We start from the raw sequence: 25,728 nt of genomic DNA on the forward strand, positions 1-25,728 counted from the left end.
GGTGCTTCCGCCCAATGACGCTCCATCAGTCGTGGGCGTGAGAACTCAGGTCCACAGCGGCCATCTTGATGAGCAGGGCGCTTACTCAGTGTCGCGCGCTGGGATTGTTCTGAGGACAACTATGGAACTGGGAAGATACTTCTTTTCTTTTTGTTTTGAAGAACTTACACAAAATCACAAGAGCTAATCTCCGATTCCAGAGAGACGACTGTATTTATTCTGCTCCATTTTCTGACGTGAAACAGAAGCTGCCCTTGGACAGCGCCCTGTGTGGCATCCGGCAGCAGCCTGGAGCCTCGGGATCTGCTGGGGGCAGGTGTGCAGCTCACACACCCGCGGGACCTCTCTCGGCAAAGACCACAGAGGCAGGACATGTGCTCAGGAGGTAAACACGGGGAACACACTACATAAGGCACGGTCACGTGAACTGGGGAAATGGATGACAGGGAGGGTGACGGTAGATTCTTTAGGGATTCGTACTAAAGCAGAGTAACATGACCTGGAAACAGAACCCAGATCCCAAGCACTTTGTTCATTTCTTGCAAGACGTTATAAACTTGCTTCTAACAGCTAGCTCCAGAGAAGTAACGTGTGAGCTGTGGCATGAAAGTAACAAACAGCAATGACGAGGACAGCACCTCACGCTTCCGTAGGCTCACCCAAGCCAGGCAACGTCATAAGTGCTTTGCTAATAAATAACTCCTACAGGTTGGTGTTATTGCCACTCTCACTTTACAGATGAGGAAACGGAGGCACAGAGAGGTTGATGAACTTGCACAAGGTCACCCAGCTAGTAAGTGGTAAAAGCTGGACTAGAACCCGGGCAGTTACCCCCAGAGTCTAACCACCACGTCCCACCACTTCTCACGGTCAAGAGCCACAGCACGTATCGTAGCAGGACCCGTGTGTTCAGCTCTTCCTAAGTGCCAAGCCCCATGTGCTTTTCCATAGGCTGTCTCATGACATTATCACGACAAACCTGTGAAGTGAGAACCACGATCAACAGGTAACAGCTAAGAAACCCAAGACCAGAGAAGTTAAGTAACTTGTCCCAGGCAACACAGCTATTTGAGAATAAGCTCGTCGCTGTCCCAGGTGCTGGCCAATGCAGGGAACACCATAGATGGGCTCTCTTCCTCCCTGGAGCTCATAACTGCGGTGGAGCTTAGTGAGAGAGGGAAATGGTAAACAAAGAATCCCTAGAAGCATGGACGAATTATAAATGCAAAAAAGTATTTAATGGAAGAACAGGATGTTAGGACAGAATGCTCACAAGCTCTGAGAGAGAAAGAGAGAGAGAATGGAAGCGAGCTGGGCCAGGGGTGGGGGGCCGGTCGGACTCCAAGGTGAAGACACTGAAGATGAAGGTGGCTGATGGCATGGAAAGTGCAACAAACACATCTGAGAACCACCCAGGAACAAAGGCTGGGCGCCAGCCCTGGAAAACCCACCTCCACTCCACCGAGTGGCCGCGGCAGACAGTTCTCTGTTTGCCCGCCCTGCCCCCACTCCCCCTGCATCTGGCCACGTCCCAGCTTTCCTCTGGGGACCACCCTCCCCATCGCAGTTCATGGGCTTCAATGAAGCTGATCCACCCGTACGTGCTCAGGGCAGGTGTGTTACCCAGCTGGCCAATCAGGTTCCTCCATCCTCACTCTCTGACCAATGATTGGTCAAGGCTGGACACATGACTCAGGCAAGCTGAATCAGCATCGGTCCCATGGCACTTTATTTGCCTTCCTGGGGAACTTCCTTTTTGCAGAGATTGTTAAGCTGGAAGGAAGTTATGAAGTTCCGAGAGCCACCCTATGGAGACGCCGGCCTGCCCGCCTGCCCGAGAAGGAGTCCAACACGGGAAGAGCGAGAGAGGAGGAGGGAGAGAAGGAGACTCCGGTGACATGGCTGAAACCCAGGGGCAGGAGGCCAGGCTTGCTTCCCTCCTGCACCAGTAAGTACTCCCACCTCCCCAGGGTAAGCCAATTTGAATTGGGATGTTTGTCACTTGCAACCGAAAGCTGACTGGTCCAGCTTCGGGGGGACGTGCTGGGAAGCAGACCCCAGGTGGCACAGGTAATAGAAAGGGTCACAGGTCACTGCTGCCAGGGTGAGGAATCCCTTGCCTGCATGCAAGGGAGAAGCGGGGAGAAAGGAGGCCTGAGACGCATCTGTGGTGGGTTAAGGGGGGCCTAACAGGAGGAGGTGATGGTGCAAGAAGATGGGCTGCCTCTGCCCTCAGGGGGATGGGAGGGAGGGCCAGTGTGATGTTGGACTGTGTCCCCCAAAACTCCCTGAAATTCACGTGCTGGAGTCCTAGCCCCTAGTTCCTGAGAACGTGACCTCATTTGGAGAGAGGGTCTTCACAGGAGTGATGAGTTAAAACGAGTTAAAACGTATGGGTGGGCCTGATGCACAACCACTGCCACTGATGTGCAAAGAGGGAAGATGACGCGAAAAGACACAGAGAGAAGACGGCCATCTGCCCACCAGGGGAGAGGCCGGGAATGAATCAGAGCCTCAGAAGGGACCCGCCCTGCTGACACCTGGATCTGGGACTTCCAGCCTCCGGAACCAGGAGAGAATCCCTTTCCATTCCTCAAGCCACCCAGCCTGCGGTATTGTTCAGCCACCCCAGGAAACCCCTGTAGCCTCAGGAAGGGGATGGGGGCCCCTGCAGCCCGGCCTTTCCTGGGCAGAAGGGGACGGGGTGCCAAGCCTCTCTGGGAACCAAGGAAGCAGGGCCTGGGGGGTCCAGAGGACGTTGCCCCTGGGGCATGGACGGGGCACCACGTGGAGTCAAGGGGCTGGGGGCAGGGCCTGCCTCCCCGCTTGTGGGCACCAACACCCCTGCACGTCTCAGGGGCCAAAAGTGTGGTGATTCTATAGATGTAATAAAGTGTCATGCAACTTACACCAAACACAAAAGGTGCACGTACAGCGTGGTGACACTTGCTGTGGCCCCTGGTTTAGTGACAGTACTGCACCAGGGCAGTCTCCCCGTGTCCACCAGCGTCCTGTTCCAGGTACGGTGTCACCGTTGAGAGAAGCTAGGGGAACTCTCGGTACTACTTTTTGCAAGTTCCATGTGAGTTTATTTCAAAATAAAAAAGTTTAGGAAACATACAAAACTATAAAAAGCCAAGTCTGGTCTCCTCTGTGTTCCCACCTCCTTTGTCTGATTACCTGCCAGTCTTCCTCAACGCCTGCTTCCCTCGGCCCCTCTGAAGATGAGTTGCAGGGAACCTTCCAGAACACTCATGCACCCCCAGACAGGGCTGGAGGCCCACTAAGAGCAGGAGAAAAGGAACCAATCCTCTCGCACTTTCGATTCTTTGTGTTTGGGCTCATGTGGGCAGAGAACAGAGCGGGCTTTCTCCCCGAGTGAGAAGAGCCTGTTCGAAGCGCAGCCCCACGGCCAAGGGCCCCTCCGGGCACGCGGAAGCCGCTGGCGGACGGGTGCGGGTGTTGCTCCCTGTGAAATGCCTGATTCTAGCTTCTAGCCGTCCTTCGCTTGTGCACAGTGTCCCCAGGCCGGTCTCAATGGCGAGCCTTGTCCACGAGGAGCACAAAGACGCCCTTGCGCGGCAGCCAAGAGCAGGGAGCTGCAGCTGAGACGGGAGCACCTCCCCCGCTGGGACTGGCCCCATTCCTTCCCCTGCACTGGGGGCTGGCCCTGCCAGGGAGCACCCACAGCTCTGAACTCCTAAGCGCCTCTCTCCTGGCCAGTGAAGAGTGGAAATAAGCCTGGGGGGGGGGGGCGGGAAAGAGGAGTGAGCACCGTCCCTGGAAGACAGTGTTCTGAAGTGGTCCCACGAGTTGGAAACTTATAAGCAGAATCCTTAAGAGGTAGGGACTTGCTTACCGCTTGGAGCATTCAAGCAGGGGCAAGGCTCTAGCTGAGCAGGATGCCAAGGGAGGGAGGGAGGGAAGCAAGTGATGGATGGACAAAGGGGTGCGTGACAGATAGACAGATAGATAGATAGATGATAAATATATGCTTGACAGATATAGACAAATGATAGATGACAGATAATAAAGAGATAGATAGAAGCTAGATTTATGAGAGATAGATGATAGACACATATAAACAGATGATAGATTAGATAGAGAGATGAGAGATGAGAGAGTGGGGGGGGAGGGAAGGAGGGAAAGGAAGAAAGAACAGTACTTCTTTTTTTTTTTCTTTTTTTTTTTGCGGTACGCGGGCCTCTCACTGCTGTGGCCTCTCCCGCTGCAGAGCACAGGCTCCGGAAGCGCAGGCTCAGCGGCCATGGCTCACGGGCCCAGCCGCTCTGCGGCACGTGGGATCTTCCCGGACCGGGGCACGAACCCGCGTCCCCTGCATCGGCAGGCGGACTCTCAACCACTGCGCCACCAGGGAAGCCCAGAACAGTACTTCTTAAACAGGAAGGCACAGCTGCATCACAGATGCCAGCTGGGGACCCTGACTAATCCACACCGTCTCAGCCCAGGTATCCACACACACCTCTCCCCAGCTCCTCCACCACTTCCACTCAGTGTGGGCAGGACCAGAGTCTGCCCAAAACTGAAGCGAGCACCCACCAGCTCAGACTCCCAACCTGGTTCTCTCCACATCTCCCCGTCTCTGTCTGGGACACCTTCCTTCTTCTAGGTGCTCAGACCGAAACCCTCAGGGTCATCCTTGACCTTTCTCTATCTCTCACCCCGCACATCTGATCCATCAGCAAATCCCTGCCTCGAAATACACCCAGATTGTGGCCACTTCTCACCACTTCCGGCTCTACCACGGTCTTGGCTGGATTTTCCCCGAGAGCAGAGCTGGACGTGGACTTAGGGCAGTTTATCTGGAAGATTGTCACAGAAAGCAGGAGTCAGTGAGTGGGAGGGAGGGAGGGAGGGATGCAGGAAAACCCAACTCAGTACATCCTCAAGGTCATGGCTGTAGGCAGTGGGGTTTTTGATTTTGTTTTTTTTTCCCTGTCACCTCCTGACTTTATTGGAGTGATGGTATGTGGAGTGCAGAAACCAACTAGATGGGAATCACGTGCTCACATCATTCCAGGCTGCAATTTGGAGACCTCACCTACGCCGGTACTGGTGCAGGTCTGACTTGTTTGCAGCTCTCAATGGCGTGTTTGAGGTCTCTGCCCGCCTGGAGAGGTTTCACAAAGAACCACTGTCACCACAAGCTCAGCTCAGAAGCCATGAAGTCTGCCCAAGAAGCTCCTGGGATGCGTTTCATGTCAACGGAGAAAACATGGAGCATTCACCAAACGGTGCGGGGCAAATGGGGGACCATCTCACAGAATCCAGGTACAGAGCTGGAGATGCAAAACTCCATAATCCTCGGTCCTGTCAACAGCTGTATTCATGGCCAGTTAGGGTAATGCTCCTGAAATACAGGATACGGACCAATACTGGCAGTCCTGTGAGGTAGATGCTTTCAATAAACAGAGAGAAACAGCAGAGCTGCAAATCAGGGTCCTGTGCACACTGCATCATGGGAAAGGATGAACCAGCATGAACATTTAATCCACCATTTTAATGGTAAAAATCTGGGGTGTCACGAGATTCCTTCCAATCAGCCCCTGAGGGGCGACCTCGTGCAGGAAGCCCGCTCCCCCAGCGCACACCTCCCATGAACGAGCCCGCACACCTGCACAGGCGACGGCCCAGGTTCTCAACGTGACAAAGACCCGCCCTGCAGCTCTCCGGGGCTCCGAGGGACACAGCGCCCCGGGGACCCCCGCCACCTGCGGAGCCGCGACCCCCACCCACTCCCACGGGTCCTGGCCCCAGTCCCAGCGCCCCCCCCAGCCCCGCCCCACGGGACCCCGGCCCCAGTGCCAGTCCCCGCCCTGCCCCACCACGGGACCCCGGCAGTGGGGTTTTGATTCTGTACGAACCGCCCACCTGAAGGATGGGACACTGGGACATTGACCCCATCCTGTCAGTAGAGGATCATCCCTCGGGCATTAACTCTGCTGATGTCCTGACCCCAGTTCTGCCGCTTGGGACTGGGTTGCGGAGCACCCAGCTCGCGCTGGACGTGAGGTCCTGGCGGTGGTGTGCTGGTTTAACAACCCCCTGGGGGACGGAGGGGAGCAGGTGACGAGGCATCGCCAAGTTCACAGTGTAAACGCTCCCACCCTGGAGGATTTCAAGTACCAACATAGTATCCACCAGCTCCCAGCATTCCTGAAACTGTAACCACTGCCTCTTCTGTGCCAACATGGTAGCTTGTCTCCCATCACGTGGGTTGAGTTGGAAGCACAACTGAGGGAAGAGGCGGGGGGGTGCAGGAGCAGGTGACACGGGCACCAGAGATGCCCGCTGCAAGCAGTGTGCTCCCAGCCACCACAGTGTCTCACTAAATGCCCTTCTCCTCCTGCCCTGCGCAGCACGGTCGAACCTCTACACTGCAGGCAGACCAACCCCCTTCCAAGTGTTAGCTCTGGAAACACAGGCCAAGCCTCCACCTGGGCCTCCCCACATCCTAACCCCCAGAGCCTCTGGGCTCACTGGCCTCAGCACGCCTACCTCCAACAGTCACTGCACGTCAGTCTCCTGTTCACCAACAATCAAGTGCACAGCTACCTCAGGACTTTTGCACCTGCTGTTCCCTCTGCCTGGAAGGCTATTCTCCAAGGTATTTACAGGACTAATTCCCTCACTTCTGCCTCGTCTCTCTGCAGATGCCCTTGCTCAGAGGCCCTCTGACCCCTCCCTACCACTCCCCTTCCGCCAGCCTGGCTGTAGGCATTGAAAACTACCTGGCATCACATTACACATCTATTTCTTTCTCTGCTTCCCTTGCCCCAGGAGACTACTGACTCTTTGAAGGCAGGGACACCACAGTCTTTACTGCTAAATTCCCAGCCCCGAAAACAATGACAGGCATAAAGTAGGTGGCCAAGAAATACCTGTTAACACCCAGCAATCGCGAATTCCAGGGAGAAAGTTCAGACTGATTTCATTTTTTTCAACTCCCCACAGGGGTTGTGAAGACCACTCCTGGCTCACGACTCCTGGGTTGAACAGACCAGGTCCAGCCCTGGTGCCCTTGGTGGGCCGGCCTGCCCCAGCACAACACAAGCACCGAGATCTCCCACTTACTGGCTCTCAGGAAAGAAACCTCCAAAGCTGCCACCACAAGGCAGGTGCACACGGTCACAGATGTAACGGGCACCCCCTCCAAATTCAACGCAGAGCCAGAGTCCGCCAGAAACAGAGAAACCTCATTTAAAAGTCAGCACCTGCCCAGCAGCTCAGCACAAAGGACCACAGTGTAACTCAGGGCAAGAAGTAGCCCCGGGCTCCTCAAACGCTCTAGTTGGAGTGGGTTATCAGTTATCTATGAGACGTAACGCACTACCCACAACTCAGGGGCCCCAAATAATAACCATTTCACTGTCCACTTGCTGTGGGCTGGGCTTGGGCAGGGCCCCTCTGCTGGACGTGGTGAGGGCCAGGCTCACTCCTCAGCTGGGAGTCTGGCCAGGCTGCAAACGCCCTGGACGGCTCTGCTCTCAAGAGCTGTCGGCCGAGGCGCCCAGTTCTCCCCAGCAGGATGGTCCAAACTGCTTCACACGGCAGGTGAGAGGGCTGAACAGAGGCTGCCAGGCGCCCAAGCTCTGGGCCAGGAGTCACGCTGCGTCACTCCTGCTGTGCTCTGTTCAGAGCAAGTACAAGGATGCCAGGGGGCAGCCTCCCTGCCTGATGGGAGGACTGACAAAGTCACATGCACAAGGGCGGTGGGGTCTGAGGGAATGAGGCCGACTGTAGAAACAACTTGAATAGCATAATCCCCTTTTTACAGGAGGTGGAGGGCACAGAGTGGGCAAGTGACTCGCCTGAGGTCACACAGAGTCAGGACTGGAAGCCACACAACCTAACCTGCCTATAGCAGGTTAACCTAGCAGCGCCCACCCCCCACCGACCCCCAGAGCTCAAGCTCTGACTTTGACATAAACCATCCGTGTGCCCAGCACAGATCACTGAGCCTCGCTCCACGGGGACAGGGAACTCACTTGCCTGCACTGCGGGCGGGTGGACAGACGGCTGGCTGGCTGGGTGGGGTCTCCCAGGGTAAGGCCGGACAGGGAAGAGTCTGGGGGACATTTAAAGTCACCCCCAAAGTCCCAGGAGGCTGGCTGTGCAGGGAGACTCACAGATCACATTGACATACAAGCCTCTAGTTGTATGTCCGTGTGGTTTATTTCTCTCCAGTCCAAGTACAGCCTTTTCTATCCAGTTCCTCCTGAGCATCTGCCTTTGACTGTCTCTTCTGACTGAATTCTTCCCCTCCCCTCAAACTGGGTCCTCCTCCAATCTCCCCCATCAAGGGGCACAAGCCACACACCTGGTGTCGTCCTCACTCCCTCCCTCCCCCGCCCCTGCCTACACCCGCAACGTGTGTCCCGTGAACCCCACCTCCATCTACTTCTCTCCGTTACCTCTTCCAGACTCTGGCCCATCTTCTCTCTCAGGGAGCTGCACCACACACACACACACACACACACACACACACACACGTGCGCACACGACCCATGTGCCCCCAAGGCAGCAGCCAGGTGACGTTTCCCAGTCCCAAATCCATTGGTCACCCTCTCATACAACCTTCAAAGGCTCCACATTGCTCCCAGGATAAAGACCCAAAGCCTCAGCGGGGTCGCCAGCACTCTGCACGGGCTGCGCCCTGCCATCTCCCCCCCCAACCCCCCGCCGTGCGGCCCACGCTCAAACACAACGCCCCCTCCCGCCCGGGACCACCACACCTGCTGCTCCCTCTGCCTGGAACGGTCATGACCCGCATCCTCTGCCCTCATCACGCTTCAGCTGGTTCACCCCTACGTTTTCAAAGTTCATATCTATATCTCCAAGATATAGTTTTAAGAGGAAAAAGCAAAGTAGAGAACAGGGCTGGGGGGAGGGGGTGGGGAGAGCACACTCCCTTCTGTGATTAAAAACAAGAGGAAGAATATAATGCACAGACACGTTCTGAGAGCATCTCAGAAACAAGAAACATCGGCGGTGCCTCTAGGAAGAGGGGGTCGGTCTGCAGGAACGATAAGGACAGCGCTCACTGAACGTGCACTTGCCAGACTGTGTCAGTTCATCCTGCCCGTGACCGCGTGGTGCGGAGATGATCACAATGCTCCCATTTGACAGAGGAGGAAACTGAGGCCCAAAGAAGGGGAACCGACAGCTGACAAGTAACAGACCCCAGCCCGGGCCTGACGACACCAAGCCAACCTCCCAACGCTGCTCCGCCCGTCTCCGGCCATCACGGACGCTTCTCCACAAGACATGCGCACATACCACTCTTCCCGTCTCCAGAAACCTGTTTGTAAAAAGAATGATGTCCCCCACCTCCCATGAAAAGCGTTTCTTTTCCTTTCCCTGCCAATATTTCCAAGGCGGCGGTCACTTTTGAAGGCTACACCTCACGTGGCTACACGGTTCTGGGTGTTTGCTGAAGATTTCTTTTGGTCAAAGCTGCTGTCGTGTTAGAAGCCCTCCTCGAAATAAATTTAACAACGGGGCAACATGTTAGCCCAAGTGTTCGCCTCCAACAGGATAAGCTCGGACTTCTTCAGATGGCAGTTCAAGGCTTTCAGGACAGACATGCATCTCCGGGGTGCCAGGAATAACCAGAGCCTGGCCGGAGATGGCTCTAGCTGCATGGCCACCCTCCTCCCTGTGGGACCGGCACCCAACTCAGCTCATGGGACATCTCTGACCCCTGCTCGTCCTGGAGCTAGAGGGGCTAGAAACACGAGAAACCCTCCTGTGTGCGGCCAGATGGTTAACTGCCCCGGGTTGAGGTCTCCCAGCAACCACGGAGCACCACCCTCTACCGGTAGGACAAGGTGGCCTCAGCAGACTCACTGCCCAGCGTGAACCAGGAAAAGGGTGTTGTTCCCCGGGGCCGAGCTTTCTGCTCTACTGGTGACATTCACGGGACAGGCGCCTGAAGGCGGGTGACAGTTAACTTACATTCAGCGCAGGCACTGGGCTGGGGTCACATACTTTACCCAGCCTCACAACCACCGCAGGAGTTAGGAACCATCACTGCCCCCATTCTACAGACGAGGAAACTGAGGCGCCGCCTGAGAGAGGGACTTGCTGAGGTCAGCCAGGTGCAGTTGGCAGGGCCGGGGTTCTAGCCTGACCACAAGGCCAGCTCTGAGGCACCCAGGCACAACGGCTCCAGCTGTCTGCAGGAGTGACGAGGGCCGTGTCATGGCCCTAACCATGCCCATGACTGCCTGTGGCTTTTATAAATGAGGATAAGTTACAGCAGGGCACACGCACACGTGCACACACGCGTGCCATGACTCATCCAGCCACCCTCACCCTCCTCCAGCCACTGGCTGACTTCAGCCCGCGAACCCCCCAAGCTCCCTCCTGCCTCTTGGCCTTTGCACGGCCATTCTCTCTGCCCAGCACACCTTTCCTTCCCACTCGGCCTGGTTCACTCCAACCACCTTCTGGGTCTCAACTCACTGCCCCTGGACACCTTCCCTCAGCTCCCCCAGCCTGCCAGCCCCAGAGCAGCTCTTACCCCTTCCCCCCCAACTGGCATCTGAGCCCATCCCCACTAGACCCCTCAGCGTGGGCCACATCTCTGCTCTCCGCGGCAGCCCCTCGCCTGGCATCATGCCTGGCCTAATAGAAGGCACCGATTTGCTGGGTGGGAAAGAGAAAGGAGGGGGGGAGGGAAGGAAGACCTCACACGCAGTGAGCTGCAGGTACCGGCCTCCATCTTTGTACGACTCTCCCAGGCTCGCACGCGCCCCCGCCAGCCAGCACTGGCTCCTGGGATGTCGCCCTGGGCAGTGTGAATGGGCTCCCACAGCCTCCCAGTCAAAGAGCTCACCAAGCAAGATGCAACCAAACAGAGAAAACCCCAGTGACTGGAATTTCCATTTCCTATGAGCAAACAGCTGCTCTGTGCTAATATCCTCCTGGAATAAAGTGTTATTAGTTAATTTAAAAAACCATACAGAGGGCTTCCCTTGTGGAGCAGTGGCTGAGAGTCTGCCTGCCGATGCAGGGGACACGGGTTCGTGCCCCGGTCCGGGAAGATCCCACATGCCGTGGAGAGGCTGGGCCCGTGAGCCATGGCCGCTGAGCCTGCGCGTCCGGAGCCTGTGCTCCGCAACGGGAGAGGCCACAGCAGTGAGAGGCCCGCATACTGCAAAAAAAAAAAAAAAAAAAAAAGACAGAGACCAATTATTAACAAATTTGTAGGCTTATTTTTAGCCACGAGTATTACTGATACGTTGTCCTCTGAGCTACCACCCTCTCTGCCTGTTGACCTGCTCCAGGAATTTCCAACAGGGCAAGACCATTTAACCTGATGCTTTGCTGTTGTTGCTTGTGTGGGGGATTTTTTCCCTCGATTTTACTTTTCCTTATGGAATAGGAATAGGAACAAGGAAGGGCTGCTTGGTATCACTACCATGTACTTACAATAAAACGAATGTTTCCTGTGCACCTACTATAAGCAAGACTCTGTTTTGGAGCTAAAGACAGAACAGTGGACAAGACATATTTTTATAAAGTAAAAAGAAACAAATACATTTCCCAGAAGGTGGAAAGAGCTGGAAAAATATTAGAAGAAAATAATTACATTAAAATGTCAATGCTGTTTGCAATAAGGACCTTAAGGAAAAGACAACTTCCATGAGATTCCGGGGGGGAGACAAACGGGATGCGGTCCCCGCACCCCCGACCCAGAGCACCTGCCCAGGAGAACGCAAGCAGGAAGCAGCAGTTGGCTTGTTCCATGTTGTGTGTTATTAAATGTCCCCCGTTACTCACCCTTCCCACTGAAAAGACGAGATAAAATAATCAATTATCCCTAAATCTCGCATTATTTCCCATTAAGGCAGAGGAACTAGCCGCAAGAATTAGGAGAAGAAAGAACAGAAGTTGAGGCGCAGGCGGCGGCTGGCTCCACCGTCCACGTGTCCTCCTTCCTGAGCCCCAAGCCGACCTCAAGGAGCCCCGGGACTACAGTCAGCTCAGAGCATCGCAGCCTCATGTCCCAGCTGGAGTGTGACTCAGCCTTTGACCTTGACCTTTCAGTTGGGCCAGGTATACCACCTCTGCATCCTGGCTCCCCCGGATCAGCTCCCGGACTAGGAAGCCGGGCACAGTGCCCCCGGAGGAGCCCCCAGTGCACACCGGCGACCCCTGGAACCAGCTCCAGGGCCGTGCAGGGGGGAGGATGGGAGAGTCCTACAGGGCTGCCTGATTTCTCCCAGCAGTGGTGACCTCAGGCCAGGAGGGACCCTTCTTTCAAGATCTCGAGGCACCAGTAGGAGCCACGGATGTCTCAAAACTGCCCAGAATCAGGGCTTCCCACCGTCATCAGCCAGAATGTCCAGAGGCCTCCAAGAGGACCTTGGTGGAAGCGCGTCCATGACGACAGGCGGGGGCGAACCCCGGCTCATGGCGACAGGGCCTCCCTGCGCTCCAGGCGCCGTGCTAAATGCTTCACAGAAACCAACCCGTCAAATCCTCACCACCACCCCTCAGGCAGGGACATTTTGCGTAGGGGGAAACCAAGGTTCAGAGACGTCAGGTGGAGCTGTCCAAGTTCTGCAAACCAGGGGACGCCAAAGAGTCCATGCACCTGCCAGCTCCCCTCAAGACCTTGTCTGTTGCCCCCCCACCCCCGCAAGGCCAAGGCCCCACCATGGTAGAGGCAGCAGGAGAGTCCAACGTGAATGTGACCAAGCCCCTCCCACCAAGGGGTAGGCTGTATTCCCTCCCCTTGAACTTAAACCGGCCATGTGCCCACTCTAACAGAACTAGACTGAAGTGAGAGCCCCAGACGCTAAGGGACTCCGCGCCTGTCCCCCACTGCCATGAGACAACATCGCTGGGTCTAAGGAGGATGAGCTGCGCGCGGAGAAGAGCTGCTCAGCCTAGACTGTCGACCCTGCCCAGCTACAGACAGCAGAGGGGAGACCGCCCAGCACTGCAGCATGGAGGCCTGGAGGCTCCAACAGAGGACAAAGTGGATGCCACACAGAAGGGGGCAAACGTGGGAGGTCTGGTACTTATTACGTACATGTCCTGTCATTTTACAAGTCAAAACGGTATGCCCCTAGCCAGAGGGTGAGCTTCCGGGAGGGGCAATACTTCTTCACATCACCCACACACCATGCCCCCTGCACACAGCAGCACTTCCTATGTCAGCAGGTAAACACGTAGGAATGGATGATAAGGTACAAGATGATAATGTACAAAGCCATGCCCCACTTCACCGAAACCCATCCCACCTTAGTGACTTCTGCCACACCTGTGTCTCCTCAACGGATGACCACAGCTACTGTATTAATATTTTAAGCCCATCTTCTTTTGTTTGCAAACAAATGTGACTTGAAGGAGGACCATATTCCACCAGTCTCTATGGAGAGTGTATCCCTGGTCACCTGGAGGATAACAGGGAAATAGAGCAGGTGGGGCAAGGCCAAGGGGACCCCACAGAGCAATGCTCAGGCTGGGACAGCCCTGAGGCTGGCGAGCTCTGGGGAGTTCTGCACAAAAGACCCTGCTGACAAATGAGCCAAGGTCAGCAATGACTTGACTCGTGACTGCAGAAACACAGTCACCCCACAATTCACGTTGCCCAAGACAATGTTTTCCTGCCAAAGGGAAGCAGAAAGATCATTTTTGGCAGATTTTCCTGACTATTTAAATCCCCTGAGCTACTGATTACAGCAAGGCAAAAATTCTGCTGCACATGGATGCAAACTTCCAAGAAGTAATGGGACCAAAAAATGAAGTAATGACAATACCGCTCATGAGTAACAGTATTAAAACCAACCCAGCAACTTTAACAAAAACAGCTGCACAACAGTGTGAATAAACATATTTATTAAGTCCAGAGCCACAGCTCCCACCTTCCACTCAGGTCTTGGCAAACCCATTTTCTGACTGCTGACTAATCGATGTCAAAGTCGACTTATGTCACGGCCGGCCACGAGATAAGGTGTGTTGCCAAGAGACACACCCAAATGACTCGCCCCAGCCCATTAAAGACAGGACCTTCCACAACTCTGCCCACGGCTGGTCCTCCGCCATCATCACCTTGCCTGACCTTCGATAAATAAATCTTGTCCTAGTGGCCATGCTAGTGAAATGAACTGGGAAAATGAAGAGTACATCTGCTTGCGTCCGTGTGTTTGTGTGACTACAGATGTGCATGCATCTACGGGATAGGTTGCTTGAACCAGGAATGGGATAAACACAGGGATCTGTTTCATCTAAAGCACAGAAGGCCTTCCTGTAAGATGCAGAATGAAGCCAGTAAAGGGCATGCAGGGTGGGTGGAGCATGCAGGGTGGGCGGGGCAGGGTGGGTGGGGCATGCAGGGTGGGCGGGGCATACCGAGTGGGCCAGGCATTAAACTCACCTAGATTCAAACTGCTCTTCATACACATGTGCCCACGGCCCTCTCACCCTCTGACCCTACCTCAAGTGTTTGGAGGAAGATTAAATAAAAGTAAGAAGCCCCATGTGTAACACAGAGGTGACAACAAGCACATTTTCACTCCAGCCACTGATGATTTGCCAGACTGTCAGCTACGTGAGGGTCAGTCTTGTTCCCAGGATTAATATTATTAAATAAAATTTGGATGGACATAATGTTCAGGCTTGAGTCACACATCTCAGGCCAACCTTTAATTTCTTGGTAAAGAAATATCGTAAGTATAAAAAGTGCTTCAGGGGCTTCCCTGGTGGCGCAGTGGTTGAGAGTGCGCCTGCCGATGCAGGGGACACGGGTTCGTGCCCCGGTCCGGGAAGATCCCACGTGCCGCGGAGCGGCTGGGCCCGTGAGCCATGGCCGCTGAGCCTGCGCTTTCGGAGCCTGTGCTCTGCAGCGGGAGAGGCCACAGCAGTGAGAGGCCCGCGTACCGCAAAAAAAAAAAAAAAAAAAAAAAAAAGTGCTTCAGCTTCCCCTGAGATTCTGTGTGAGCTTTCCAAGGGTGGCCTACCGGCCACATGTAGCCCCAGATATGCTGGGCTCAGGTCACGTGCTTTGTTTTTAAGTGAGGAGGACAGTAGGTGACCACCTGGCAGTCACTCTCATTCTTCACATGTTCTGAACCTGCTCTTGTTAGGGGTAGCCGTGAACATACCCAAAACAAACAACCCAAAAAAACCAAACAAACAAATTGGGTCATTTGTAGAGACATGTATGAACCTAGAGACTGTCATGCAGAGTGAAGGAAATCAGAAATAGAAAAAAAAAATTGTATATTAACGCATATATATGGAATCTGAAAAAACTGGTATAGGCGATCTTATTTACAAAGCAGAAATACAGACACATACGTAGAGAACAAACGTATGGATACCAAGGGGGGAGGGGGGTGATGAATTGGGAGACTGGGACTGACATATATTCACGATCGATACTATGTATACAATAGATAACTAATGAGAACCTACTGTATAGCACAGGAAACTCTACTCAATGCTCTGTGGTGACCTAAATGAGAAGGAAATCCCAAACAGAGGGGATGTGTGTGTACATATAGCTGCTTCACTTTGCCGTACAGCAGAAACTAACACAACGTCGTAAAACAACTATACTGCAATACATATAGTCAATTTAAAAAACAAACAAACGTCCCATTTCCCAGGCGCTGCAGGTGGGAGTGGCTGTTTGACACCCTTCTGGCCAAGGAGGTGTAAGCGGATGTCACTGGGCGGGGCTCCCAGGAAAGCCAGGTCAGGACCAAGCAGCTGGACACGCCTCCACCCGTCACCATCCCCTCCTCCCTGCCTAGAAAGCGTACGTGTTGCTGGAGCTACAGCAACCCTCTTGTCCCCAGGAGGCAGCAAGGAAATCGCAGAGCCTTGGCCCTGAGACAGGGAGGCCGGTGTGCTGCCCGCACTTCCGGTGAAAGTAAAATGCCCCGTCTCTTATTGTAACCAGTACCGCTTAGGTTTTCTATTACATGAAGCCAAACCAATCCCTAACTGACAAACTTGCTAATATTTAAAAACCACATTTCACATAAAAATCGGGATTTCCAGCATGTCTCTTAAAATAGGATGCTCGGGTCCCCCTGGGACCACATTCCTGCCTGGTGATAACAGTTCTGTGCAAAATCCCACTCCCTGACTTGGCCGTTTTCGGGGGTACCAGCCCCTGTGGACACTGCAGTTGGGGGCCTGGGTTAAACCATTTTATAGGACATGGAATAGATCCCAGCTCTCAAATTCAATAATGGTAGGTCTCAAACCCTCTGATATACATTGTTGATATTCAAACGTTTTCCTTTCGCCTCAATTCCTGTGACATTTGACATCCACCCCATACATGATGCTCTGATGGAAGCATGGGTGAGGGGCCTGGAACATTCCCATCCTCCACACCCACAGCCTCCTGCAGGTGGTCTGGCCACTCCCAGGCCTAGTGTTAAAATGAGTCACCTGTGTCCTTCAACACAGGTACCTTTTCCTCAGAGGTCACCAAATTCATAAAACAATCAAAAAAAAAAATATATATATATATACATTCAAATCTGACTTCAAGACCACCAATGTGCTATCCCATAATTAGAGAACCAAAGTCAATAACTTAAAGAAGGTGGGGAGACTCCAGTAGGCCTGCAGTCAGGGCGCCGGGGGAGGCAGGAAGGGGGCCGGGGAGCAGCATATGAGGATGGCTGGACAGACCTGGGGCCGGGCAGGGAGGGAGGCTGCGGGGAGTAGAAAAGGGTCGGTGTGGGAAAGGGCAGGTGAGGTCAGGAGCCCCGGGCTGGTGGGAAGACTGTTAGAACCAACATGTCCATACGGCATGGTGCTGCTGCCCTCTGGGTAGACCAGAATCAGAATCGGAACCGGACCCCCCCCCCTTCTTCTCATCACTGCTTCCTGAGGACGGACCCTGTGGTCTCACTGTTCTGAGACAGCGAGGGGCATGGGTCCCCGAGTCCTCGCAGGGACCACGACCAGGTCCACGCAGCACTAACTCACATTTCACAGGTGGAGGAAATGAAGCCCAGAGAGGTTGACCAGCTTGGCCCTGACACAGAGCCAGTTAGAGGAGGGGCTGCAGATCAACCCACAGGCTGTCTCCACGTCTTCATCACAGGGTCTGCACCCTTCCGACATTATTCACAGAAGATGGAATTATCTCAAGGCGATTAGGGGATGTCCTAGGAGAGCCTTGCCTCTTCACAGCTGTGAAACCAATGACTAGCATCTGTTACAGACAACAGATGAGTAATCCTCCCCCACCTGGAGTTATGGACATTATCTACCACCATGTTACAGACAGGAAATGGAGGTTCAGAGGAGGTGAAATGACTTGCCCAAGGTCACACAGCATGTACGTGGCAAAGCCAGGCCTCGGACCCCTTCATCCAATTCCAGGCAAAGAATCTCTTCGGTTGTCATCGTTCTCTTTGTCAAAGAGACCCATCCAGCCAGGGCCAACCATGGCACATTTTAGGTTCTCTGGAGGAGCTCAATGCATTGAAATAAATTAATCCTGTGTGGATAAGAAATGACTTCTGCTTGGGTGTCCTCCCCTTAAGGGCGTGAGATGATCAACCAAGGGGCTCCAGCAGAAGAGCTCTATGACCACGTCAATCACACTTCGACTTATTCATTCAATCAACAAACATCCCCGGGGGGACAGCCAAGGGCAGCACAGCCATGAGGACCCTCAGGGTGTTCCACCGACTAGTGCTGTCTGACAGAGCCGCCAAGGATGGAGTGTTTTAAATCCACACGATCCAACATGGCTGCCGCCAGCCACACGTGGCAACTGAGCGCTTGAAATGTGACCAGTGCGACTGAGGAAAGAAAATTTTAAGGTTAATTTATTTCAATTAGATTTAAATTGCCATAAGGAGCTAGTGGCTACTGTATCGGGTGCTATGTGGCAGGAGAGACAGAGAATAAGTTAGTTGGTCAAATAAGTGAGATCATTTCAAAGAGTGACCAGTGAGGAGAAGGAAAGTGGCTGAAGTGACCGAGAGGGATGGGGTGGGGCGGGAGGGAGACCCTGGGCTCTGCCTGTGGCTGGCCTTCTGCTGAACAGCCACACCTGGCACCTGGGAAGGTCCCAGGGATGAAGCTGTCCCTTGTCACTGCCTTCTGTGTCGCAATAGGGTGAGGAGGGTTGAGGAAGGGAAGTTTCAAAAGCCTCCTACTTTCATAAGCAGAAAAAATTCTAAGTTTTCTAAACTCCATATTTCTTTAAGCATGCAGCTTTTGTTTTTAATAACCCCCAAGAAGAAGCTGACAAGGTAATTACTGCATAGTTCTACTGCTAATTAAGCCACGGAGACACTCTGCAAGAGTGAGATCCCCAAAACTCAGGACTCCGGAGCAAGGGAACATGCAAGGAACGAAGCCGGGGAGAACCACGCCGTGCAGAAAGCAGGCCGCGACCCCCTCATCCCCACCCCGCGCTGGGGCACCAATAAAAGGTTCAGGCAAAGGGATGCCGGAGCCTGGAGTCTGGGGTGCGGATGTGTCTGTGAGTCTGTCTGCAGCTCAGGAGGGGAGTGGATGCTCTGAGAGGCTTCTCCCTCTCCCGGCCATGAGCAGAGGTGGATCTGTCCCTGCAGAAAGATGTGGTCCCAGCCTCCTCCACACTGACCTGCCAGCCACTCTCAGGCTGCCACTGAGCTGCTTATCCACGGAGGCCCTGGCCAGCCATCTGGCCAGCCCCAGGCCTCGTCCACTAAGACACTGTGCCTGGTTCCACAGATGCTTACCGAGGCCTCCTGTGGGAGAAGTCTGTGCTGCGCTCCTGGCCTAGGGAGCCCGGCCCACCGAGAGTGAGCCCAGAGTCCCAGGTGGTGATCATGAGCAAACTGGGATGGAGGAAGGGGGTCTGGGCGGTGGGGGCAGGGTAGCTACTTCGTCTCATCAGGTGAACAAAGAGGACCCTCTGAGGAGGTAAGATCGGCCCGAGACCTGGGCAAGCAGAGGTCAGCAGGACCCAGACGTCTGGAGCTCAGGAGCCAGACAGGTCAAGGCAGGTCCCACACGGACACACACGCGGACATGGACAGACACACACACACACACACACACACACATACACACACACACACACACACACGGAACTTGTCAGCACAGACTGAGACCGTGGCAAAGGACTAGGCTCAGTGGGTCCCCAGGTGTGCTCACCTGACCCGAAGCATCAGCGTCACCTGGTCACGTGTTAGAAATGCACATCACCGGCCCCCACCACATAGGCTGAACTGGAAACACCGGGGCGGCGCGGGGCGGGGGGGGGGGGGGCGGTTAACGACCCTTCCAGGCGATCCTGATACACTGCTAGGGTTTGACAATGAAAGAGCTCCATCAGCAGTTCTCCAGGGAGATTTTGCCCCCAGGGGACATCTGGCAACGTCTGAGGACATTTTTCGATCGTCACAACCAGGGGTGCTACTGTTGTCTAGTGGACAGATGTCAGGGAGGCTACTGAACATCCTACAAAGCACAGGGGGGGCCCCAGAGCAGAGGAGGATCCCAGTACCAATGGCAACTGTGTCGAGGTTGAGAAACCCGCTCTAGATCAAAGGGTCCCCCACCTGGCTGCACAGCAGAATCTTCAAAAAGACAAACTGCAGGTCCCCATGGAAACATTCTAAACAGCTGTCCAGGGTGACTCGGCTCAGTCTCTGGTCCTGGCATCTGGGAACCAGGGAGAGAGCTGAGAGTGGAGGAAGAAGGCCCTGTGGGAACCCCCATGCGATGCGCTGGGAAGACGTGCCGCGGGATGCAGGGAAAACCCAGGGAGGAGAGGGTGTCAGGAAGTGGGGGACGAGCGGGCGAGAGCAGTGAAGGGACAAGGTGAGGAGGTGACGTGGGTTCGGACCAGAAGGAGGTCCACACGGGACCAACGCCAGGGCAGAGCCCATCCCATGGCCTGAGAGCTAATGGAACGAGAAAAAGCAAAACTTCTCCTCGCGAGTATGAACCCCTCAGAGGGAGGCAAGGTGATGGGATGCCAAGTTGCCTTTTTTTTTTTGCGGTACGTGGGCCTCTCACTGTCGTGGCCTCTCCCGTTGCGGAGCACAGGCTCCGGACACGCAGGCTCAGCGGCCATGGCTCACGGGCCCAGCTGCTCCGTGGCATGTGGGATCCTCCCGGACCAGGGCACAACCCGCGTCCCCTGCATCGGCAGGCAGACTCTCAACCACTGCGCCACCAGGGAAGCCCTGAGTTACCTTTTTTAAATTTTAAGTTTTGGGGAAAATCTTAACCATGCTTGTGGGTACAGAGTAAGGATTTGCAGTGAAGAACCCTGTAAAGCTGCCGAAGGAATCGTGAATGGAGTAACGGTGTGGAGAGAGCACTAGGGCGACCCTCTGGGAAAATCTTTCATCCCTGCCACGCAGCCCCTGGCCGCTGAGAGATTTAACGCACTAATAAGGCCACAAAAAGATGTTCACGCTCACCAGCAGTCAAAGAGCCACAAATAAACACGAGAGACCCCCTGTCACCCTTCGTGTGAGAGAAAACCAGATTGATGACCTCAGGTGCTGGCAAGCCTTTGGAGAAAGGGTGCTCTCAGTTTCTGAAGAAGCATCAATGGTCCATTTTCCAGGAGGACGCAGTATCAGAAAAATTTTCAGTGTGAGTCTCCTGTGACCCAGATATACCCTAGAGGAAATTCACAAAGGAGCACAAGAAGGCTTTGCCTGGATGACCGCTGCTGTGCTGCTTGTAATAGTTAAAAATTGGAGACACAAATATCTAATAGCTCAACTGAGAAAAATATATTCCCTGGGACACTACGCGGTTATTAAGAAAGGGAGATCTCCGAGACCCAGTGTTGAGTAGAAACCCAAATGGAAGAACCTTCCATACAGTGTGTTACCACTTGAGTTCTTTTAAATGCCTTTCCCCAAGAACCTGTAGATATAAACACGCAGGAAAAGGTCCAGATGCTCCACCGAACTCGTCACAGAGATAACCTCTGGAGAGTGACAGAAAGGGGTGTCATTGCTTACCTTTCCCATAATGTTCTGAGTTTTTTGTGTTTTTTTTACGGTACGCGGGCCTCTCTCTGTTGTGGCCTCTCCCGTCGCGGAGCACAGGCTCCGGACGCGCAGGCTCAGCGGCCATGGCTCACGGGCCCAGCCGCTCCGCGGCATGTGGGATCTTCCCGGACCGGGGCACGAACCCGTGTCCCCTGCATTGGCAGGCGGACTCTCAACCACTGCGCCACCAGGGAAGCCCTGTTCTGAGTTTTTGTGGAGAGAATACTGACGCGTTAAGGATGCATTTCGGAGGGGGGAAAGGTAAATGCAACCTTGGGCTGTTTTTATAAAATCATAGAATGTAGATGGAAGGAGGTGACACTTTGCGCCGGGTTATTCCACAGCTGGCTTGTGAGCTTCACATTTCAGAAGCAGCTCTTTAGAGCAGCAGGCGGACAAATGGGAGAGGTCCCACAGGGCAAGGGAGGCGAAGGGCTGGGACTCTTCAACCTAGTGAGGAAGTGACTCAGGTGGGCGCGATAACTAACAACACCAGACTCTCTGAAAACCCAGGTAACGTGCGTCATGAGAAGATCACATCAGAACTGACTGGTAGCAGACCTTCCCAGATCGTTTGAAAAAGACTTTTCAAATCGGTCTGCCCAAAGAGACGCATGCACTGCATCGAAAAGAAGTGAGTCCCCCATCAGAAGAGGCATGCAAGCACATGCCAAGCCGACCAAGCAAAGCAGGTGTAGATAATGCTCCCTGATCACCCTTCCCACTCCAAGCTCCCAGGTCGCTTCCAACTTGAAGATTCTGAATCTCTTTCTACCGTGAACTCCTGTGCTGAACACAATCCTTAAATACTTCACTGATTTTTGCTTTTTAGTAAGGTTCTACCACTCACAGAATTATACCTACTAGAGACTTTTTTTTACCTCAGGCGTCTGCTCGCTGGGTCCCATTTTGAGCATCTGAACCAGAGACGAACTCGGGCTTTCAGCCTCCCGTGGTATCACTTAATCACGGACATCCAAGCCCTTCCACCTCTCTCCCAGGCGGACCCGCACCAGACACCTGTCAAGCCCTCTGTTCCCACCCACGGAGGCATCAACTCACAGACAGCCAAAAAGCAAAATCCTCCATAATTCCTGTTTCAAGTTTGCTTCCTTTTACTGCCAGGGAGACAAAAGGAGCTGAAAAGGATTTTCTCATGACGAGCCACTCAACTTCCATAATTGGAACAATCATGGAGGTGCATCTCCAACACAGAGAAAACCAATCCACCATGGAGTGCTGAGGGCTTAATCCCAGATTTCTAATAAATGGATTAATTAAAGCCTTAAGGGTCTACGCAGAGCTACCTCTGCTTGAAACTCTAAGGAAATTAACTTGCCCTCCCAGATATAAAAAAAGGGCCAGGGATCTCCTCCGGTGGGTACCTTAGTTTGACCAAATGACAGTGTCAATAGTCCTAACAAAGAAATCTTACAAGCCTTGCATGGGTTTATTGTTTAAAATTTCAGATTGGGCCCTGGCGCCCACAGAGCTGCCTTTTAACCCGTCTTTCTTTGCAGTTAAATAGTGAAGCTCCTCTGTGTTCCAGCGGAGTGAAGGAATCCCTCCCCACAAAGCCGGTTCACCCCAGCCCCAGGGAGTATCAGGAGTTTGATGCCCACCATTTACCGTGATCAAGTCCCCATCTGGGGTCAGTGAATTTAGAGAGGGACAATCCTCAAAGGAAGGTAAGAGCAACTTATTGTCAAAACAGAACCTGTGACAGGATGGTGCTTCTCTAAGATTCGAATGGAGTCCTGTGGCGTGATACCAAAACACCAGCTTTGATTCTTTTTTTGAACCCTACATTTCAGAAGCTCAGACTTCTCCCTGTGAAGTGAAAATTGCCTTCTGGTGGAGAAAGGTTTTAATGATCACTTTGCTTCCTGCGTCTCCATGGTGACGGGGCGCACAGCCCACCTCCCACCACCCCCCTCCTGCTTTATTAGGCCTTTCTTCCTCTTTGGAAAGTAATCAATCAAGCCGTATAGACTCCTTTGTGACCGGATTTATCACCTAAACAATCGACGCTGCCGCGGGGGGTGGGGGAATGAACGAAGTCCATATAATTTAATGAAATCAGGCTCCGTCCCGGTGCACGCATGCCCTTCATCTCCCAGTGGCAGCTCTGCCAGCACACCTGTCCCGGGAGGCGGGCGGGCGCGCCCAGGTGCGCCAGGCCCCGCCGACTTGGGCGCCCCGCGGAACCCCTCTGCGCGGCGGCCGCATAAGCGCTGCCCTGCCCGGGCGGGGGATGCCCCAGCCGGGCCTCCTGGGCCACCGGAGCTGGGGCCGCGGGGGAGGTAAGCAGAGCTCGGAGCCGGCGCTGGTAGAGGCGGCCACAGGTCTGACTCCCGGCCCCCAGCTGGTCAGCACCCAAAGAAGGGAAGCCCCTCGGAGGGGCCAGCAGATCCCACCAACCCGCAAGGAGGGCAGATGCGGAGTGCCGGGCTCTACCCGGGGAACCGGCTCCTCCCCGGACAAAGGGCTCCGCCGCCTTATGGGGAGCCTGAGCGACCGGGTCCTGCCGCGGCTCCGCAAATGCAGCCCCGGCGCGCAGCAGCGCCCGGGACTTGGCGCCCAGCGCCCCCTGCCCCGGCCCTCCCCGCCCTCCCCCGCCCACCCCGTTACCTGGGTTCTCCCCGGCGTCCGCGGAGGACGTGGCCGAGGAGTCGGTGAGGACGCTGGGGTCACTCTGCGAGCGGCCCCGCGACACGAGGCAGCCGCTCCCGTCCTCGGACGCGGCCATGGGCCCGGCCGGCGTGGGGGCAAGTTGGTGGGAGCCGCGTGTAATCAGAGCATCCGAGGAGGCCAAGGTCACTGGCCAGGGGACTGGAGGGGGCGGCTTTTTAAAAAGGAAAATAAAAAAGGACAGGGAAAGGGAAGAAGCCGGAGGACGAGGCCGGGACTGGCTTCAGGGCGGTGAGACAATAGCCTCGCGGCTGCAGCCAGGCGCATCCCGGCGTGCGCGGCCTCGCTCTGTTATTTATTCGTGTTTATTCCCATTCTTCAGTCTATATTCCAGGAAAAAAAAAAAAGTTGAACCAGGAAATAAAAACTTTTTCTTGTCAGTGTTTATTGCGTGCTTGGGGCAGGGGGTGATGCCCGAGAATTTCTGGGGGCGCTCCCTCCCCCCACCCCACCTCCCACCCCCCGGGGGAAAAAAAAGGAAAAAAGAAGAATCTTTGCTCTGGCGATTGCTTTAATCTGAAAGCTGTTCTTGGAGCATCTGTTGGAAAACATTAGGATTCTCCCATCATGCCCCGCGAGAGGAGCTTGACGTCACGAGAGAGGGGAGCGAGAGCCAGCGTGGGGATGGGGCGGGGTCTCAAATACCTGAACTGCACGCCGCCCGCCCCGAGGGAGAGGGCTGAATCCTGGGTTCTGAACCGCCCACTCCCACCGCAGCCGCTCTCTGGAAACAAGGATTCCACATCCCGCTTCCTCCGGCTCCCCGCTGGCGGGGAGGAAACCCTGAGGGTGCCTCCCTCGGAGGTCAGGGCCTAATCTCCCCAGCAGCTTCAGGCAGAGGTTTCCGGGGCCCTTCCTCTCTCGGGGATCTGGAGGCCACCGTGGGATGGGGGGTGGGGCACTCCGGAGCTTTGTCCCCGCCCACCACAGCCTCCTCCCCACTGCCCAGCCCTCCTTCCCCCTCCCCCCCAGCCCTCAGCCCCTCGCCGGGGAGGAGAGAGGCAGAGGGGCACCTGGCACCTTCCAGGGAGGCCTCCCCCAGATTCCTTGATGGAGTTGATGAGACCAGGCAAGGCAAGGGAGGTGACACCGCCTAGGGCTGCCACTTACAGAAGTGCCCCCCAAGGGGCTAATGAGCAATTCTAACCCTTCTAGATGGTGGTGTGGGAGAAAGAGAGGCAACTCCCACACCTCCGGCTAAGGCTCGGGCGATGAAGAAGAGGAAAGCCCAGTAAAGGACACAGAAAGGGGAGCTGTGTCACACAGCCTGGGCTAAGAAGGGGGCCAGACCCTCAGGTGGCAGGGCCACAGGGACGCCGGGGGAGGGTGCGCCCAGCCCCGGCCTTGCTGTGCAGAGAAGCTCCGATGGGCAGGGTCCTGTCTCAGCCCCTCAAGCCACCCCAGGTAGAGGGTGCTGCTCTCAGCCCTACTGTGGGTGATGAAAACAACCGGGGCTCAGAGGAGCCTGCCAGGGGTCCTGAAGCTGGGCAGGGGCTGGGGACCTTCCTGGGGCTGCTTCTTCGTATCCGGCCAGCACCTAAAGCAGGGTTGGGGTGCAGGGGGAGCACCTGGCGGTGTTGGGTGAACCCCAGTGAAGGGCCAAGGACAGCACTGTGTGGGGAAATGTGGGTCCTCACTGCACCTGGGGCTTTGGGCGCTTAGCAGCAGTCCCCTCAGAGAGGTGAGGGACGGAAGACAAGGGCGACCGCCAAATACGTTAGCTCTTCAGTGTGTATGTTGGTACAATATTGATTTGAGTCGGGTAGAGGTGGAGCTGGTCATCATATTTTTCTCTGGCTTTGAAATGATCCAAAATAAAAATAGTTTGAGATTTAAAAACACTAGTGACCGCACCTCTACTGATCAGTAGAAACAAAAGTCTGGTGAACTGCCCGCAGCAGAGACTCAGGCCGTCCAAGTTATCCACACCCAGACCAGGGCCGTCTAGAGGCCTGGGAAGATCTGGCCCACAAGGGGTGCAGAAGGCTGCTGTCCGCAGGTCCCAGCCTGGAGG

General features: G+C 54.8%; 1 protein-coding gene across 2 annotated transcripts in view; it reads right to left on the reverse strand.

The window, feature by feature from the left end:
- PHACTR3 (phosphatase and actin regulator 3) overlaps nt 1-25,728 on the reverse strand; it is a 235,141-nt gene that overhangs the window by 192,271 nt on the left and 17,142 nt on the right. Inside the window, exon 1 of one of the 2 annotated variants that reach the window (XM_060032634.1) lies at nt 23,655-24,167. The exons of the other annotated variant lie outside the window; for it this stretch is intronic. Within the exon in view, the coding sequence (XP_059888617.1) occupies nt 23,655-23,772 (118 nt within the window). The 5' untranslated portion in view covers nt 23,773-24,167. Of the gene's footprint in view, nt 1-23,654; nt 24,168-25,728 lie in introns of those variants that run through there. 2 annotated transcript variants of the gene reach the window in all.

The sequence above is a fragment of the Delphinus delphis genome, chromosome 15 (genome assembly GCF_949987515.2).
Source record: "Delphinus delphis chromosome 15, mDelDel1.2, whole genome shotgun sequence".
Taxonomy (NCBI): domain Eukaryota; kingdom Metazoa; phylum Chordata; class Mammalia; order Artiodactyla; family Delphinidae; genus Delphinus; species Delphinus delphis.